An 18173-nucleotide genomic window follows, 5' to 3' on the forward strand; every position below is an offset into this window, starting at 1 on the left:
CTGGTCTGCACCAGAATCTAGAGGGGTTGTCAGCTGGGGTATCTAACCACCCGTATGAGGGTCTGCCCAGGACAGGGAGGGTCTGTTGCTGGCAGACATGCACGGAGAAGGAAGCAGAGTAAGAGAAACGGGGTACCAGGGCCTCTCCTGTGCTGCTTTAGATAAGGTGACAGGTATGAGATGGACCGATAAGTGCATGCGGGTGATAGACAGGGATATGGCAATGAAAGATAAGAGGCTTCATTTTTATAGGAGGAGGTGCTGGATTGCTAATATTTATTACACGAGATGCTTTGCCAATTAAAGAATAAATCATGGCAGATAAGAGGCTCGGAAGTGCTGGGCGGCCCAGCTCCGTCGCACAGCGAGATGGTGGCTGGTGGCGGTGGCCCATGTGCCCATGTTGCAAACCAGGATGGTGATGGGTGGCCCGTCTCTCCCAGCTGCCCCCCAGTTTCCCCCAGCCCCATTCGCTGCGGGATTGCTGGGCTCTGCTCTGGGAGTTACTTGGGCCAGAAGAACCCCCCAGCAGTTGTCCCTGGTGTCATTTCCAGCCTCCTGCGTGACCGTGGTGCTCCCCACCGTGCGTGAGCAGCTGCAGCCATGGCCAGAGACTGTTTGTTATGCGTGTTATGGCCATCAAAAGCGAGGGTCGATATGATGTTTAATATGCTTCATGCATAGTGGAGTCGCTTTGGTCCATCAAGTCACTAATACACATTCTTACAGGGCTGAGTATCATTTATTAAACCTGGAGGCATGCCGGGGGGTGGGTGGGGTGGGGGCCAGGCTCCCGGCTGCGCTGGGAAGCCGCCAGCAGTGCTGGTGGGGTGGTACCCGCAGTGCTGGGGAGGCGAGAGTTTGCAGGCGAACCGCACACGCACAGAGAGTTATTTGTTGTGCCTCATTTATGGGAAATGAAATAAATCGCGCTTTGAACGCTGGCCACTGTGTGACACACACCCCGGGGACAGGGAATGGGGCTGAGGGTCTCACTGCCTGCTGGACAGCTGAGCTGGGGCAGCTGAGATTGCTCAGCATCACTCCAAGGGCCGCCCCCCCTGAGGCTGCCACCACAGCGCTCTGCACCGCCTTTATTTTCCTTTTTTCGTCTCTTTTTTTTCTTTTTTCTCGTTCCCCCCTTTTTCCTACTTTTTTCTTTCTTTTTCTTATTTTTCCTTTTTCTTCCTTTTCTTTTTTCTTCTTCTCTCTTATTTTTCTTTTTCTTCTTTTACTTCCTGTTCTTTTTTCTTCTTCTTGCTTATTTTTATTTTTTCTTCCTTTTTCTTTTTCTTTTTTCTTTCTTTTTCTCCTTTTTATTTATTCTTTTTCCTTCCTCTTTTTCTCTTTTTCTTTTTTCCTTCATCTTTTTCTCTTTTTCTTTTTTTTCCTTTTTCCTTTTTTTTTTCCTTTTTCTTTTTCTTGTTCTCTTTTTCCTTTCCTTTTTTTCTGTCCACCCCCCCTATTTTTCCCTCACCCCCCTCCTTTCCCCATCACTTTAAGAAAAAAAAAAAAAAGGGAAAAAAAAAAAATTACTGTCATCGCTCCCCGACCCGCGGGGCCGGGCGCGGGGCGGCGCTGCGCGGCGGGGCGGGCGGGCGGTCGCTGCGGGGCGGTCGCGGCGCTCGCTCCCCCCTGCGCGGGCCCCGGCGCGGAGCCGATCGCGCCCAGCGCAGCCGAGCGGCGGAGTTACATTGTTGGGAGTTTGCAACAACTCCGCGGCCTCGGCGCTGCGCGGGGCCGCCGGTGCGGGGCTGCAGCCTTCCCCGCCTCCTCCTCCTCCTTCTCCTCCTCCTCCTCCTCCTCCTCCTCCCCCCCCTTGGGCTTTTTTTTTTTTTTTCCCTCCCTTCCCCCCTCCCTCTCCCCCCCGCTCCGCTTTGATTTCGCTCTCCTCCCCTCCGCGCGCCCTGCGTGTGTTTTTCGCCGCCGCCGCGCACCGAGCCCCTTGGCATGAGTTAAGCACCAGCGATGGACACCAAACACTTCCTGCCGCTGGGTGAGTTTTGTTCCGAAAAAGATTCTCCGTTCCGACGCGGGGGGGGTGGGGGTGGTGGGTTAAATAAAATCAGATCAGCTCCCGAGCAACAGCCCCCCCTCCGCCTGCCCGACCCGCAGTCCGCCGGGGGGCGGCGGGGGGCTGCGCCCCTGCCCCGGGGGGGGGCAGAGTCGGTGTCAGCGTCGGGGCAAGTGCCGGCCGGGCCTGCCCCGTGGCCCCGCTCCCGCCGCCTGATTTTACTTTGTATTTTTGTTGTTTGGGTTAGTTTTTCTTTTTTTTTTCTTTTTCTTTTTTTTTTTTTCCCGAGGCGCAGCGGCGCAAGCGGTATTTTCAAACGGGGCAGCGGGCACCCCGGCTCGGCCGGGAGAGCCCCCTCGCTGCCCCGGGCTGGTCCTGCAGGAGGGCTTGGCAGCTCGCAGCCTTCCCTTCTCCCTCTTGCTTTTATCTCTCGATTTCTTTTTTTTTTTGTTTAATTTGTTTTTTATTTCTTTCTTCCCTTTTCTCCCGCTCCGCCTCTCCCGCGGCATCTGGGGTGCGCAGCTGGGCAGGGAGAGGCACAGCACCCACGGGGACCCCCACGCTGTGCTGGCATCGTCCCTTGGCTGGCAGCTCCCAGAAGCCAGCACATTTGGGACCCTCCTGCCTTCTTCTTTCTTATTTTTTTCTCTTTTTCTTTCTTATTTTTTTTTCTTTTCCCTCCCCCTCTTTTTTAGTTACATTTGAGAACCCGGAGTTTGCCATCGTTGTGGTGACTGAGTCAAGTCCTGGCTTGTAAGGGCGAATGCCTCCTTGGCGTCTGGGTTGCAGGAGAAGTGATATTGCAGAGCTCAGTGTTCAGGGTGGGGGGAAGAAAAGTTTTAGCGAAGTAGCCCGGCGCCAAGTCCAGGCGAGGGGGAAGAGGGACAAATCCTGCCACCTCTGTCGCCACTCAGCACGGTGGCGCGTGGGCTCCCAGCCTCCAGCCCAGCAAGCCCACGGCCACCGAGAACATCCATCCCGGCTTCTCTGGGCTTTAAATCAGTGCTCAACCTCTGGTGCTCCGTTTGTTTCTTTCTCTTGTTTTGTTTTGTTTTGTTTTTTTATTATTATTTTTGTTTGATTTTAGTTGTTCCTAAGAGCAGAATAAATATAAACACCATCACAAGGTCCCCCATCAGATCTCCCCCCCACCCCGGGAGAGTTTCCAGGACTGCTGTGGTCTAGGGTCTTTGGCAGGGAGGCAGCTCGTAAGCTGGCATCTCCTTTCCCCCCAAATCCTGGTTTTACGGTGCCCCTGGTCAATCTGTAAGGTGGGAAATGCTGCTGGCTTGGCTGACCCAGAGCTGCTGCTGGGGCTGCCAGCATCTCACCTGCAGCATCCCCCAGGAGCGGGTCCTGCCCTCGAAGTCCGGGTGGATCTGGGATCATCACAGACGCCCACGGGAGCAGACAATGCCTATCTCTTGCCCTGCAAAAGTGGTTTAATCTTAGGGGCAACCGTTTTGAGTATTTATGCTTCCTTTGCTGCTCTTGGGGAGGACAGTCCAAACCTCCGTTGATACGGGCAGGATCAGACCCCTATGTGTAGAGAGAATCGTAGAATCATTTTGGTTGGAAAAGACCTTTAAGTCCATCGAGTCCAACCATTAACGCAGCACGGCCAAGTCCGCAGCTAAGCCGTGTCCCTGAGTGCCTCGTACTTCTGTTTTCCTTCAGACCTGAGCTCTCCTGTTACGCTGCAGATGCTAAATAACACCTTGTGTTATTAGTCAGGTTGACTTTGATGGGGGAGGAAGGGGGGAGCGTGTGTCACCTTGCTGCTGGCTCAGGGAAGGGTTTTCACGCTGGTGCAAATGAAAAACAACTGATTTATCTGCTCATTTATAAATGGACGTGTGTGCATGGCGGGGAGAGGGTGGGTCTTTGCAACACGGGAGCATCCAGAGGGAAAACAAGGCGGCCACCTCGGGACAGCAGGGATCCCTCTGCGTCGGTGCCTTAGGAGAAAATTCAGCTGCTGGCGGGAGCTGTGTTGGGTGCGTGGTCTGGGTTTGTGTCTGCGGTGTGTTGTGCTGCTGCAGGAGCTACTCCTAAACTGTATCCGCTGGCCTTTGGTCACCAATGACTGGAAAAATCAGCTGTGGTTGTAAGGACGGTGGGTTCTGGAGGAGGAGGTCTTGGTCCTGCTCTGAGCAGGCTGAGCCTGAAAGTGCAGGAGCAGTTTGGAAGAGCGAGGGGAGCCTTGAGGAGCACGTGGGCAGAGACCTTCCCAGTCAAACCAGAGCGGAGCTGGTGGGGCCACAGGGCCTCGGTGTGTTCTGGAGGTGGGATGGTCCAAAACCCACTGGGTCCTGGTGTTGCCGAGTGCCAGGGTGTTTCTCCAGCCCAATCCCCTTTCACGGTTGGGAGCTGGCATTTGCAGGCCGAGGGGAAAAAAAATAGCCCAGCTTGTGGAGTTTGTTTCCCTGCACACCAGTATGGGCCTGATCTGGAGAACGGGAGCTACTGGGGACCAAAACCAGGCTCTGTTACTGTGTGGGCCCATCAAATTCTCAGCTCAGTTTGGCCTAAAAAGGATAACCCGGCGGAGGTTCCCGGCCAAGTCCTGCCTGCGGTTAGACTCAGATAACCCTGCTGATGTCAGGGCTGGCAGTGTGGCTGGTGCTGGGCACTTTTAATAGTAGTATCTCATTTTCCTGCTCGTCTCGGGAGCTGCTGGCGGATGCCAGGCAGAGGCTCCCCAACGAGGACGGCACGTCCCCAGGCATCTCCTGGGCTGGATGCCGTCACCCTGCGGCTCTGCCTGCTGTCCCACTCACAGGACAACCCGCAGCTCGATGGTGGGGTCTGTGGGCAGCCTTCCTGCATGGCACAGGTACCTCCAGCCCTGGGGGAGGCTGATGACCACCTCGGTGTCTGGCAGATGATGCCTTAGAAGCTGTCTGGAGCTATAGATCTCCCTTTGCTAGGTTTTGAGTGATGGGGGATGTCTTGCTTGTGTTCCTCTGGGGGGGCTGTGCTGCGCTGAGTCTCTAAGGAGGAGGAAAATAAAGAAAAAGCCATTGCGTGAGCACTTGCGAGGCTGTGGGGATCCACATCTCCAGCCCGGGGGGGTGCATGTGCTGAGGTCAGGCTTTGCGTGGCACCACATTGGGGACTGATGTGCAAACTGAGGAACTTGATCTTTTGGGTAGCTGCTTGTTCCCAAGGCTCAGACCATTGCAATCCTGTTATTGCTTCATTTTCTTCCTTGCCCGTTTCCTTAAGAAGGTGGTAGCGCCCTGGGGAGCAAAAGGGGGACGGTGAGCTCGGGAAGCCCTCCCTCAAGGCTCAGCTTCATGGGAGGAAAAAACAGTTAATGGGTGTCCAAGGCCGGTGCTTCCCTCCCAGAGGTCAGTTCACCAGGTTGCAACCTCCGCGAGTCCATCTTCCCAGCAGCGCGGCCGTGCCAGGGACGGCTGCAGCTGCTCAGGATGTGGGGTGAGAACTGGCCGTGCACGGTACTGAGGCCAGAGCAGGAACGCCTCCGAGGAAAACAGCAAAACAACCCCCCATGTCCGGCTCGGGGGGAGCAACCTGGAGCCTGGGGGGCTGCTTCAGGTCAAAGACAGCGTGGGAGTGTGAGAATCCATGAGACGTCTTCATCCCGCATCCCCTGCCTTGCCATTGGGCACGTGGCTGGGATGAGCCTGGATGCTCAACCCCAGGGTAGATCGGTGGGAGCCTGCGTCTGGGTTGAGACCTCAACCTGATCCTCAATTCTGCTTGGTTGAGCTTCAGAAATTTACAGCTGATAGGAAAATCCGTGTGGAGGAAAAATTCTGAAAGATGCAGAAAGTGTCACGGCTTGCCGGAGCATCCCTGTGAGGAAGCAGGAATCCTCTGCCCCACATCTGGCCGCTGCTGGCCGGCGCCGTGGGGCTGCCGGTGGCCGCACCAGAGAGGGGCCTCAGAGGAGCACGAGATAATGTATAGTCATGTCCTGGTATCTCTTGCTGAAGCATAGTGTAGGGCTCGACCTCTCCCAATTGACATATACAAAACAAGCTGGGAAGGAATTTTTGCCTTTTTCAGAATCTGGGCTGTGACAGTTCAATAAATCCTCTGAGGGTCCCTGAGTTTACTCCACGTCGTCCTGCAGTGTTGCAGAGAGCGTTTGTGTTTCTCGTATTCAGGGCATTTTATTTATTTAAAAGAGAGCGGGGGAGAAAGCCACAGAATTTTAGTTATTCATTGCAAATATTATTATTGGCAATTTGCTCCTGTTTGAAAAAAAAAAAATATCAAGAGGGGAATCAAAACATTTCACTGGAAAATACACCCTGGCTTCGTCCCACCCACATCTTGAAGGCGAAAATAAATATTTATTAAGAAATGGGTTAAAAACCTTTTTGTTGGAGTATTGTTTTCGGGAGCAGGGGTGGATTCCCATACGCCAGAGCCCTGCCACCCGACCGAATTTTTAATTTTTAAATTTTTTTGGCAGGATAGTAAAGTAAGCAAATGCTGTGGCGCCGTGGGGCGAGGGCTTGGGCTTTGGGATGTTCATTGGTCCTGCCTCTTGCACAGGGTGCTAGTTCCTCCGAGCATCCTGGTGCCTTTTGAGGGGAACTGTGTGCCAGCAGGGTATTCCCCCGAGGCTCTTGGCTGCCTGAAATCACCGAATCCTTCTTGCTATCAGCATCCCCCAACACTGCTGCGGGAGGCGGTGAGGTGCTGGCCCTTGGCAAGGAGCTTAACCGAAGGTGGTGGTGATGGAGTGGGGATGCTGAGGGGGTCTCTGCCCCCCTGGCTGGGCTCTGCTCCACCAAACTGGGATGCCGGTGGTGACCAAAGCCGGGGATACCTCCAATCACTGCCAGCCAAGTGCTGGGTATTGCAGGGACCTTCCCTGCGACCTCAGTAACCTAATTGGGCTCTAATTAATCCTGTTCTCTGGCTCCGATCCCCAGCGCGTTGCCCCGTGTCGGAGCCATCATCACCTCCCTCGGCGGGCGAAGGAGCTAGGTCTCTGCTCCCTCCGGCCCGCGGCGCCGAGGGATGCTCGGCAGGGCCAGCAGGCTGCTGGTGCAGGATTTGACCCGACGGTTCCATAATTGCTTCCTAAAAGGCCCAGGTGGGCTCTCAAAGTCAGTATAGCTACAAAGCAATAGGGGAGGCAGCCTGGGTGGTTTTATTTTAATTGATTTTGTCAGGAGTTGCTGTATTTTATTACATTTAAAGACTAGACTCTGGAATAACTTTGAACGTTTGACACACACACAAAAAGCAGCTTTCTGACATTTTCCTCTTTGCTCGTCTTTTATTTTATTTCTCCCCTCTCCTCCTCCTCAAAGGGAAGCGTGTGCCTGGAGGGAGGACAGAGGAGGAGGGAGGAGTGGTTGTGTCTCTCCAAAGGCTGCTCGAACATCAAGGCAGCGCAAAGCAGACGAAATAATATTGCAAATAAGGATTTAAAAAACCCTACAGAAGGATCCCCACACATGCCAGCCAGCTCAAACTGCTAGAAGATTTTCAGACAGAAGCAATTTAGCCTGGGAAAATGCTCTATTGTTGAGATGGAAACTGGCTGTGAGAACTTGCCTTTTCTGACAACACTTCGCTTAGAAAAAGCAAAGCAAAGCAAAGTCGGGGAAACAACCTGAGTTTTTATTTAGAGAAGACGGAGCATTTCAAAATGGAGGGTGTTTTCTGAGATAAACAGGGAAAAATTCCCTTGCAAGAAAGGGAAGAAAGGGTTCAAATGAAGTCCAAATAAGCTCCCCTCCTTTGAAATTCTGTTTAACGTGGAGTTAAAAAATAATCCTGTTCAAACAGACCACTCATAAGCATAAAATGGTTGTTTTTTTTTTTTTTTTTTTCTCCTCCTTTTCTGTTATTGTGGTCTGCAAGAAAAGTTTCAAGGTTGCACCTTTGGGCTGTGATTCCGATCGCAGCCCTTTTTGTGCCAGCTCCTGCCTCTGCACATCGGGAGGGGATGGATCTTGCCTTGAAAACGCACAGGCTGCCCAGATGAGACAGCTACAGGGTGGGAAACTGAGGCACACGGGTGTGCTGAGTGCCAGCGGAGCTGGGAACGGGGCCCAGAGCCAGGGCGTGGGGCGGTTGTGAAACCTCGCCTGGGACGGCGGCTTCCAGCCCCACAGAGCTGATCCGTCTGGGATCGGAGCTCCTGTGGGCTTCTGAGGGTCCCTGCTCCTGGTAGGCATCCCCCCACCCCCCACCCCCCCAGCTGCTTTTTGGCCTGGGAGCAAAGGAAAGCTCACGGATGGGGTTTGCGTGTAAGCCAGGTGCTCCCAAAGCAGAGGGTGAGGAAGAAACACCCTGAATATGTGTTTTATTAAGCATCAGGGGCAGGGTTCACATCCCCTTTCTGCTCTAGTGGAAGGTGGTTCCTCTTGCCGTGGGCATTGCTCAGGTTTTCAGACCCCAGGGAATTATTTTTTTCAGGTTCATTCCTTGGTTTGGGTGGGCGCTGCGTGGAGGTTGCTGGTGTGTTTGGGTTGGGTCTTGTCTGAGCCATATCCCGTTCCCTGGATCGCATCGGCTGCGAGATCACTGCTGAGCAAAGAGATAAAAGGTGCAATACTGGTATTTGTGACCAATAAAATGGTAATGGGATTCCCATCTGGTTGTTACTTTTCAAGGTCTCCTCTTTTGTGGAGTTTTGGCTTTCTTCAGCTTTTACAGACTTCAAAAAGACAAAAAAAAAAAAAAAAAAAGGGGGGAGGGGGAGGTAGGGGCAGCCCTGGAGCCCCCCCGAGGTTTATAGCCCCCCCAGCTAATGGAGCAAATCCTTTGTGCTGGGGCTGCCAGGAGCGGATTAGGGAGGGATGCCCTGTCTAGTTTCAGCTGGCTGTGCCGTGCTGGGCGCGAAGGCAGAAACATTTGATTATTGTTTTTCCATTTTTGGCTGACAAGTAAGTGCTGGAAAGTTGGTGGGGTGGTTGTTTTTTTGTGTGTGTGTGTTTTTGTTTTTTTTTTTTTTTTGTGGGTTTGGTTTTTTTCCTGTGAACTTTGTGGGCTTGCTGCGAGACAAGTTTGTTGTGGGCAGTGTGTCGCCTACGTGCCCATTACGGAGACAAAATGAGGCAACGGCAGCGGTGAAGCAAGAGCGGAAGGAGAAGCATGGGAGAGGGGGGGCGCTTCCAGCGGAGATCCGCCTGGACATGTGGAGGTGACGAGGCGGGGAGATGGGGTTGGCATGGGGTGGGATGGAGGAGGCTTACTCGGAGCAGGTGGGGTGGTAAGTGATGGCAGAGGCGTGAAGTGGCGCAGAGGAGAGCGGGTCAGGGAGAGCCAGGAGCAGAGCCGGGGGCATTGCATCGAGCTGGGGGAGCTGTTCTGGCTGCCCAGAGAGGGATGGGTGGGAGGCTTCCCTGCCCTGCACCCTGGTGGGCAGCAGCCTCTCTCGGAGGACCTGTGTGCTCTTGCAAAAGGGGGAAAAAAGAAAGACAGACCCCAGTTCCCCACCAGCCATCCTTGCCAGACCCCAGTTCCCCACCAGCCATCCTTGCCAGACCATGCTGGACCCCCCTTCTGCCCCCAGCTCCTCTTTTTGCTGCCCCATTTTTGTAAGATGCGCGACTTTATCAGGCCAGGGAAGCTGTGGGCTCTGCCTGGTGCGGAGGAGCCATGGCCTCTGTCACCAGCCAGCAGGGCCAGCCGGCGGCAGATAACGGCGTATCAGCGGCAGGTTGTGCTGGAGATGCTCGCTCGCACTGCTGTGGGGAGATGTGTGGCTCCAAGTTGCGTTGCATCAGTGTTGGAGCTGCTTCTGGAGACCCCCTTACACCCCACAGCTACCCTGACCCATACCCGTGGGGCTGCTGCAGCCTTGGGATGGGGGGAGGGGGCAGGGATGCTTAGCCAGGGGCTGGGGGTATGGGGTAGAAGCAGGGGTCCCTGCGAGGGACCAGGCAATTTTTAGCATGTTGCAAACCACTGTCTCAGAGCCCTGCACCTGCCCGGCCAGCCCTCCCTTTTGATCTGCACTTGTTCAAGTGTGACTTTCAATTGATCATAAAAATCCAGCGTGATTCACAGCGCTTCTGCCCTCCAGCCTGCTGGGCTCTGTCTCCCTGCATTCACGTAGCGTGAGAGAGCAAATTGCCCTCCAGTTCATCCTCGTCGTTCTTAATGGGGAGCCGTTGCTTTCTGGGTTTGCTCCCCACCATGTGCACCTTGAATTATAATACATTACAGATGGTGGCTTAGCATTTTAATTTAATTTTCTCTCTCTCTCTTTTTTTTTCTTCTTTCTTTTTTGTTGTTTATTAAGAAAACCCATTGCAATTCAAGCTCCAAAACATCGGGGTGGGGAGGGAGGGAGGTGCAGCTCCCTACTTCATCCCAGCGAAGACCCTGTGTGCGTGCGTGTGCGTGTGGCTCACAGACAGTGAAATTGCACCCTAGAGTTATAAAGCAATTGTCTAGCTCAGCAGCAGAATGAGCATGAAATGGTGCAGAAAGCAACTAAATAAAATTGGGTAAGGCAGATGCATGAAAATAATGACATCTCTATACCGTAGTCAGGCGCACTTGCTCTTTCTCGCACATGCAGATAAACTTTTATAACAGACTTTGCATTTATTTTCCCAGGAAACTCTTCTGAAATGGAGGTGTGCGTTAGTGTGGCGTGAGCCCCCGCACTCCCTCTCCTGTGTTTTTCTGGGGCTGTCATGCTGTGCATTGCTGCCCTCCTCCTCCCCTGCCGCTCTCCCTGTCCCCCTTTCCCCTTTTTTTGTTTTCAGAGCAGGATTTTTATGCTCAGTCAAACACCGAAACGATAACCTTTGCGACTTCATTTCCCCTCGGCTGCGGCGGCCATGCCGGGCTGGGGGAGCGCTGTGAGCGGGTGGCCCTTGGAGGTGCCCTGCCATGTCCCGTGGAAGTTGGACGAAGAGATGCTTTCCTGGCTCACTGTCACTTTGGAATTTTCTCTTCCTCCCTGGATGGTGGTGGCTGTAAGGGTGGGACCATGCAGGCTGTGGCATGGAGCTTTAGGACGTGAGAACCCGGGTTGGTGCATTGGCTGTGTCCCCACATCCCTGCTCCCTGGTGATGGCTGGTGGCACCAGGGCTACCTGCTCCCACTCTCCATATTTATCTGGCTGTGGTGGTTAAAAATGCCCCAAACTGGGGGCCTGGAGAATTGACCTTAGCTGTGATTCCTTCCCAGACACCTTCCCCAGTGCTTCCCCTGGGCTCTGGGCTGCTGTTCCTGCTCTGACGCTGCCCCAGAGCCTTTGGCCTCAGCAGAGGCATGTTCCCCCCACCCCCACCCCCCCTTGTCCGGATACATTTCTCGACAGGGTCTGACGTTTCATTCCTCCTGTGCCGGGATCCCCGCGAGGCTGGGAACAGGGTGCTAATCTTCCCACCCAAGAGGCCCTTTAAATGACATTAAGGCTGTGTCCCCACCGTCCTCATGCCCTCCTGCCTGTGAAGGCATTGCTGGGCACTGCTCCACATACTCGTGGTGCCGGGGATGCTCGCTCTTGGTGGGGTGCTGTCTGCTGCATCCCGCCTGGACTGGCTCATCCCAGGGTTGGGGAGTGGGTGGAAGCACTTGGGCTCCCCCAGTCTCCCTAGTCTGCTGCTTCCCTGTCTGGAGGGCTCCAGACTGAGCTGGGTCGTGGTCCTTTCCCTCTCTGCGAGGAAAATGAAGTCCATCCTTTGCACTGCTGGGCTTGCTGCACTGGAGCCTGGGGCTCACTGCCCAGCGCCTTTGCAGCAAAAGCTCCATCTCTGATTTTCCTTCACTGGGACGTGTCCCTGGGGTCCCAGATTAGCCGCTCCAGTGCTTTGCCTGCAGCCTCCCCATCTCACGCAGACCAGCGCAGATCCCACGGGTGGCTGGGAGCCGCGTGTTGGCCGTGCAGCCCCGAAGCACAGCACGGCACCGAGCCCAGCAGCATGGGACATCTGCATGTTCCCCTCCTTGCTGCCTGCAAAAACGCAGCTCTGGGGAGAGGCAGAGGAGGAGGCCTCCGTGCAGAGATTGCTCTGGCTCTGGGCAGATGGGTGCCGAGGCCCTGGCAGCGTTTTTGCTGGTGTGGAGCCACAGTACCGGAGTGGAAAGCGGGGAAGTGCACGCATGAAAAAAATCAGTGTGAAGGCATAAATCAGGCTGAGAGTGAAAGGTTAAAGAAATCCAGAGGAAGCAGAGCGATGTGCGTGGTAGAAAGGGGTTTCCTGTACCTACGCGGGCCACCCAGGCTCCCTTCCTGTCAGGGTAAACCTGCTAAAGCTGAAACTTTCTGCACCCCTCAGCAAATTGCCGTCTGTTGGATGGGCATGTTGTGAGCAAGCCGTGTCACCCGTGGTGTTAATACTTTGTGCTTTACAGTGTGCTTTCCCCAAGCCTCTGCACTGGTATGGATAGGATGCCCGGGCAGCTCCAGGGGAGCACCGAAGCCGTTCGACCCTGTGGTGGGGAGCAGGAGCAGAGCTCGGGGAGGGCAGGAGGCGAAGACCCACGCTGGATGCTGCTGTGGTGCAGCCCTGCATCCTCGTCCTCTCCATGGCCATCCTCGCTGAGCTGGTTTTCTGCAGGTGAGCTGTGCCGCCGGCTGCCCTGTGCTCCTCAGCAGGAACCGAACATCAGAGGTGGCTCTGGGAAGAGTTGAGACTCCCGGGACAATTGCCTGTAGGCCCCCATTTAAGCACTTAGGAAGGCTTAGCTGTGATCCTTGCCAGAGATAGCCTGGCCCCAGGCCAGCTGATACCTATTGTTTGCAAATCTGGGAGACTTGATGTAAACAGTGGTTCAGAACCTGGGCTGGCTGGGAGCAGGAGTCCCAGCTGTGCTGGGGGGCTCTGCTGACCTGCTGCGGGGTGTGAGGGGGCTGATTCTGTGCAGGGACTTGCTCTTGAGATACATCGCAAGGCAGCACCCCAAATTACACCCTGCCGGCAGGTTTCTCTGCTGCTTGTGGGGTTGGGAAACACAGATGCAGTTTGTCAGGGTTTATGCCTGCATTTCCAGTTGTATTTTGGTAGCGGTGCTGCTGTACCTCGCAGCTCCAGGGCTTTGCCTTGGAGCGCCGTGCAGCTCTGCCTTGGGATTTCGCCTTTCTCTTGGAAGGGTGGGAAGCCATCGGTTCCCTGATGGCAAGTCGCTCCCTCTTCATGCCTCACCTGTGGGGCAGGTTTAGGCTGTGGAAATCAGAAGCCACCATCGGTCACGGCGGGCTTTGTTTAGCTTGGGCGCTGGGTTTTCTCATCTTTGTTGTTTTTCCGCCTGCGCTGCTATCGCCCAGGGGTGTTCGGCGCCGCTCCCTGCAGGCACCCGGGCGCTCTGGTCAGCCGAGTGTTGTGCCACGGGAGCTGAGGCTGGGCGGGCACGGAAAACCACGTCTGGCTTCTCCAGCAAGGTTTCACAGCCTCTAGGTGTGTGCAGGAAATGTTGCAGGGCAGGGATTTCTTGCAGCAAGCCCTGGGTGGTGGATAACAGAGCGGTGCCCATCTAAAGCCCCCACCTACGCAAACAGGGAGGCTCCAGCTCTCCCTGCACCTTCCCAAAACGCAGTGGCAGTGCAGGGGATGCCGGGCTGATCCGGGCATCCTCCCAGGTCTCTTTCTTGGAGCAGTGGCATTTAACCCCGACACTGCCCCGGCTGCCCTAAAGTGCAGCCCACCCCGGGGCCACAGCGTGGTGTAGCTCGGCAGCCCCCCGGGGGACTCCAAAAGCTTTCCTCAGGGATGCAGAAGCAGGTGAGCCCCAGGGTACAGCCTGGGCAGCGGTGGCATGGAGGGCGAAGCTCATCCTGGCTCATCCCCAAGAGCAGAGGGATGCTCCTGGTCCTGCCTGAATGTGGGGACCCCAGACCAGCCCTTTGGAGGGAGGAGAGCACGTGCTGGGTGGAAAAGTGCCTGTGCTGGGGTGGGGTGTGGGCTGGGGTCCTCGCTGCCCATGCCAGATAGGAAGGGGTGAGAGTAGGGCTGGCCGTGTGTGCCGGGCATGGGGAGGTGCCCATGGGGCAGGAGCAGCCAGTCCTGCCAGTTCACCCCTACGCAGGGCTGGGCGCTGGGAAGTCCCCCAAGCTGCAGTCGAAGCTGAGGTGAGGGCTGAGCCCAGGTCCCTCTCTGCCACTGGTTCCCTGGGCTCTTCCCTGGCTGGTCCTGATGGTTCAATAGTAAGTCTTAGGGAGCACGGACTCTGGGAGAGCATCCAGAGAGCCTGGCCCTGGCTGGGAGTAGAAGCATGCTTTGCAGGGGAAGGGAAGGCAAAGCCAGTGTGCTCCCAACCCCAATGCATTGGCCTGCCCCTGTAATTGTCAGTGTGGAAATCATGGGCACATGAGGACTTGCAAGTGAATGATTAAATCCACAGCCTTATTTCAAAAGCAGAGGAGAGGAGCCTCCCGATGCTGCCTGGCCCCACACTGGGGCTGGGGGCGACTCTGGCAGAGGAGCCTTTGCTGGGGTGGTGGGCTGTGGGGACCCCACAAGCACTGGTGGGATCGGCAGCTGGGCATCGATTTCATCGAACATGTTCAAGATCGCGTCAGCTTAACTGAGGACTGAGGCTGACCTGCCGTCGTTAGCTGACTTTATTATTAAGACAATGATGTGGCTGGGCTAGTGGGAAGCGGGAGCATGTCGTTGCCGTCTCTGCATGGTGGATGGCTTGGTACAGGACTGATACCTTTTCTGAATGTTCACTGTGTCTTTTGCTGTGAAGAGGTAAAATCCTGAACGTACCTTGAAGGAGCTTTTAGGAGAAGGACTTTCCATCGAAGCTCTTGGCCTTGTCAGTAGCTGCAGAAGAATGTTACAAGGAGCTATTCATCATTGCAATTATTTTATTAAGAGTACACAGTGTGCTTGGGAGCTGGAAGAGATGGAGCTTTGGGATGTTTTCAGCATTGTAAATACAGGTTGGTTAGATCACCCGGCTTTTAAAAAATGGTACATGTAGTCCGGGTGAAAGGATTTGCAGACAACCTTGGAGAGGAGAGCCAGGTGTCTGCTCCCAGCAGGGAGAGCAGCGTGGCGTCTGCCCTGGCATCTCCCTCGGGACCAACAGGGCTCTGCCCCTGGGCAGAATTTGTGCCTGGCTGCCCGTTTACGGGCTGGAGGTGGGTGAAGCGGGCTCCTGGGGGGCACCACTGTCACCGAGGTGGGTTAGCTCCTGGGGCAGAAGCAGGGAGCCCTGTAGCACATCGCTGCTCCCCGCTCTGCAAGTGCTCCACAGAACCTCACGCTACCAAACCCCAGCCCACTGCTCTGGGCCCTGCCCTGCGGTTTTCTGTCCTGTGTGGGGCTCTGCATGTCTCGCAGGGGTTGCCCACCCCGGTGGCTCCCCGGCAGTGGCAAGCTGGCACCTTCATGTGTGTTATTGAAGCCGCATGCCCGGGGCTAAAGTCCGTGATGGGAGAATGCCGGGTGGACTTTTAACTGGAGTCCTTAGGAGAGCCCAGCTTAGAAACCTTTAACTGTTTCCTGGTGATCTCTGCTGGAAAACAAAAGAGTTGGGGAGAGGGTGGGCTGCCCACCCGGGGTCAGGTCCCTGCAGTGGGGCCTTGCTTGCGGCTGTGCTGGAACAGTGATGGGGACCGTGCCAGCTGGTGCTGGGGTCCTCACTGCACGTGTCCACCCCTCCACTGGCTTTGCTGCCATACCCTCAGCTCTCAGTCCAGCTGTGCCACCCCTAAAATCCAGCTCTGGGCATGTAGAGGCTGCACCAGGGTCACCAGAGTGTCCTTCTTGGGACACTAGGTGCATCCCTGCCCTCCTCCCTTTGCTCTCCCTCCTGCTGTGTGGCCTGAAAAGATGAACCCTGTGCAGCAGGGAGGGGCCGGGCATTGCTCTGCAGCATCCATATCAATGGCAAACTGCATCTGAAGGGTGAAAGGAGACTCGGCTGCTGCTTTTTTTGCTGCCCCATATGCTGGGTTTGCCTCCTGCTTCAGGCACCTGGGTGTCTGGGGGGTTTTAGTTCAGCATCCTCATCCTTATTCCTCTTGCCCTTTCCCTTCCTTTTGTTTTGCCTGTTTCTTTAATTATTTTTTTAATTTATTTATTCCTGCAAGTTGTGAGTCTTGTTTGCTGTAGGTGGGTCTGTGGGCCCTGTGCAGGTCCCCATTGCCCACCCAGGGCTCGAAGGGGTGCCCGTGCAGGGGAAGAGCGAGGCTTTCCCCTGAATTCAGCAAAACCAAACTGCCACCCTGTCTGCGTCAGGAGGCGATCGATGGGCTGCAGCAGGGACAAGGCCAGGGCTTTGCAGGGGGAGAAATTTGTGCAAGCAGGGGCAGTGCAGGATTTGTGCCTGTTGACCAGCTCGGTGTGGGACGGCATCCCTGGCAGTCCCTGCAGGCACAGCCTTGCAGAGGAGCAGGAAAGCTCCCGCTGTGCCCCGAGCTGTGCCTTTGGTGGAAGTGGTTCCCGGGTGAGAAATTCCCACTGTGGAAGCCTTTATTACTGGGCAGAGCTAGGTTTGTTTTGTTTATCATCCATTTACTTGGCTTTGGAGGCATGCCCAGATTTCTCCAATTTTGTGTGTGTGTATGTGTGATTTATTAGGATTCAGGGTTTTTTTTTCTGGTTTAATTTCACTTCCTCAAACTGACAGACCGTTTGAACAAACTTCTTTTGGATGATTTCCTCTATAGTTTTAAAGGGACGCCTAAAAATAAAAAGAAAATGTTGCAGCGTGATTGACAATTAAAAAAACCACCCGGTCTGCTGCTGTGACAAACCTCAGCCCTGATTTCGGTAATGGAGAGAGCTCAGAGGGTGGAAAAACAACATGATTTCTCTTTTGGGTACTTAGAGCTTTTGACAGCGCTTCAGGGATTGCTGGCTTTACTTGTTTCGCTGTAGAGCTGATCATGCCATGATCTCACACGCACTTGGGCATGTTCTTAGCGTTCTGCATGCGAGTGGTCCATTAAAATAGCTGTGCGTGTCTAAAGCTTTGCCAGCTCCGAGCTTTTGGTTTCCTCTCTTTGGCTTGATCTGCTCCGCAGCAGTCAGGAAGAGGGGAAAAAAAAAAAATCCATTTAAGAAAGACTGGAAAATGTAATTGCAACCTCCAGAGAATGGGGAGCAGGTAGGCAAGGGCAGAGCACCTGTAGCTGCCTTGAGCTGGGTTTGCTGCATGTGTTCTGCCGGGGTTTTTACAAGCTGGGATTTCGCAACGGAGACATACATGGCTTTCGAAATAACTAAGACGGGGTTTTGCCTGGGCGTTCTCCGGGGCTCGGCACCGGGCACGTTGCTGGCGATGCAGCGAGGTGGTGGGAGCCCCGGCGGTGTCAGGGCGATGCTGTGGGGTGCTGCGCAGGTGCAGGGACCTGGGGAGCTGCTCTGTCCATCCGTCACGCTCGCGGTGCCTGTCAGCAGGGAGATTGAGATGAAGGAAAACTTCCTTTCCTCCTGTCCAAGCTATAAAAGCATGAGAGAGAGAGAGAGAGAGAGAGAGAAGGATTTCCCCCAGGGATCAGCAGTGATAAAAAGCCTCTCTTTTGAAAAGCAATGAGAGAAAAGAAGTGTGTCTAATCCTCCTGGAGAAGAAAGGGAGAACATCCCTCTGCCTCGAGCCGTGCAGGGGCCAGAGGGACCCAGTGTGGACACAGCGACCCGGTGCTCCTGCCCGGCCGAATCCTGCCTGGTGCTGGCTGATGCAGGGGAAAGGCTAGATACTCTGTGCAGGAGCAGAGGTGCTTTTAATGGCCGGGGATCCAGGCAGGTGGGCTTGGAGGAGCTCCTGGGAGCCAGGCTATGGGTGCCTGTAGGGCTGGGGGGCTGGCTGTGCTGCGCTGCAGGGTGCAGGCAGCAGCGTGAGGCTGGTGGGGGCTGGGGAGATGCTGCTGGCTCTGTTGCCATCCCCACATTGCTCAATCTTTGCAGTAGAGCTGTGCTGGCACCCTGCGTGGGAGAGACACGCACAGATTTTCTTTCCCCTTTTACCCTTCGCCCTGAGGATGGGGGATGGAAAGGGGAGATGTAGCCCCGAGCGAGGAGGGTCACCTGGCCCCGGGGTGGGTATCCAAGGGGCTGCCGCAACCCTCAATGGCTTTTTCCGGGTGATCTAGGGGCGTGCAGCTGGCCCAGCCGGCAGTGTCCGCATCTGTCTTTCCTTTCCTGGTACAACCCTGTCACCATTTCCTCGGCGACAACCTGTCCCGTCCAGGCTTGGCACAGCAGCTGCTGTGTCACCCCATCAGCCACGGGGCAGCAGGGGCTCGGC

General features: G+C 55.2%; 1 protein-coding gene across 2 annotated transcripts in view; it reads left to right on the plus strand.

The window, feature by feature from the left end:
- Positions 1 to 1607: 1607 nt before the first annotated feature.
- RXRA (retinoid X receptor alpha) overlaps positions 1608 to 18173 on the plus strand; it is a 119339-nt gene continuing 102773 nt past the window's right edge. The window contains exon 1 of one of the 2 annotated variants that reach the window (XM_056351437.1): positions 1608 to 1996. In XM_056351437.1, coding sequence (XP_056207412.1) covers positions 1969 to 1996 — 28 coding nt within the window. In that variant the 5' untranslated portion in view covers positions 1608 to 1968. Of the gene's footprint in view, positions 1997 to 9015; positions 9153 to 18173 lie in introns of those variants that run through there. The other variant, XM_056351436.1, reaches the window with a different exon arrangement.

Source organism: Falco biarmicus, chromosome 9 (genome assembly GCF_023638135.1).
Source record: "Falco biarmicus isolate bFalBia1 chromosome 9, bFalBia1.pri, whole genome shotgun sequence".
Lineage (NCBI taxonomy): Eukaryota > Metazoa > Chordata > Aves > Falconiformes > Falconidae > Falco > Falco biarmicus.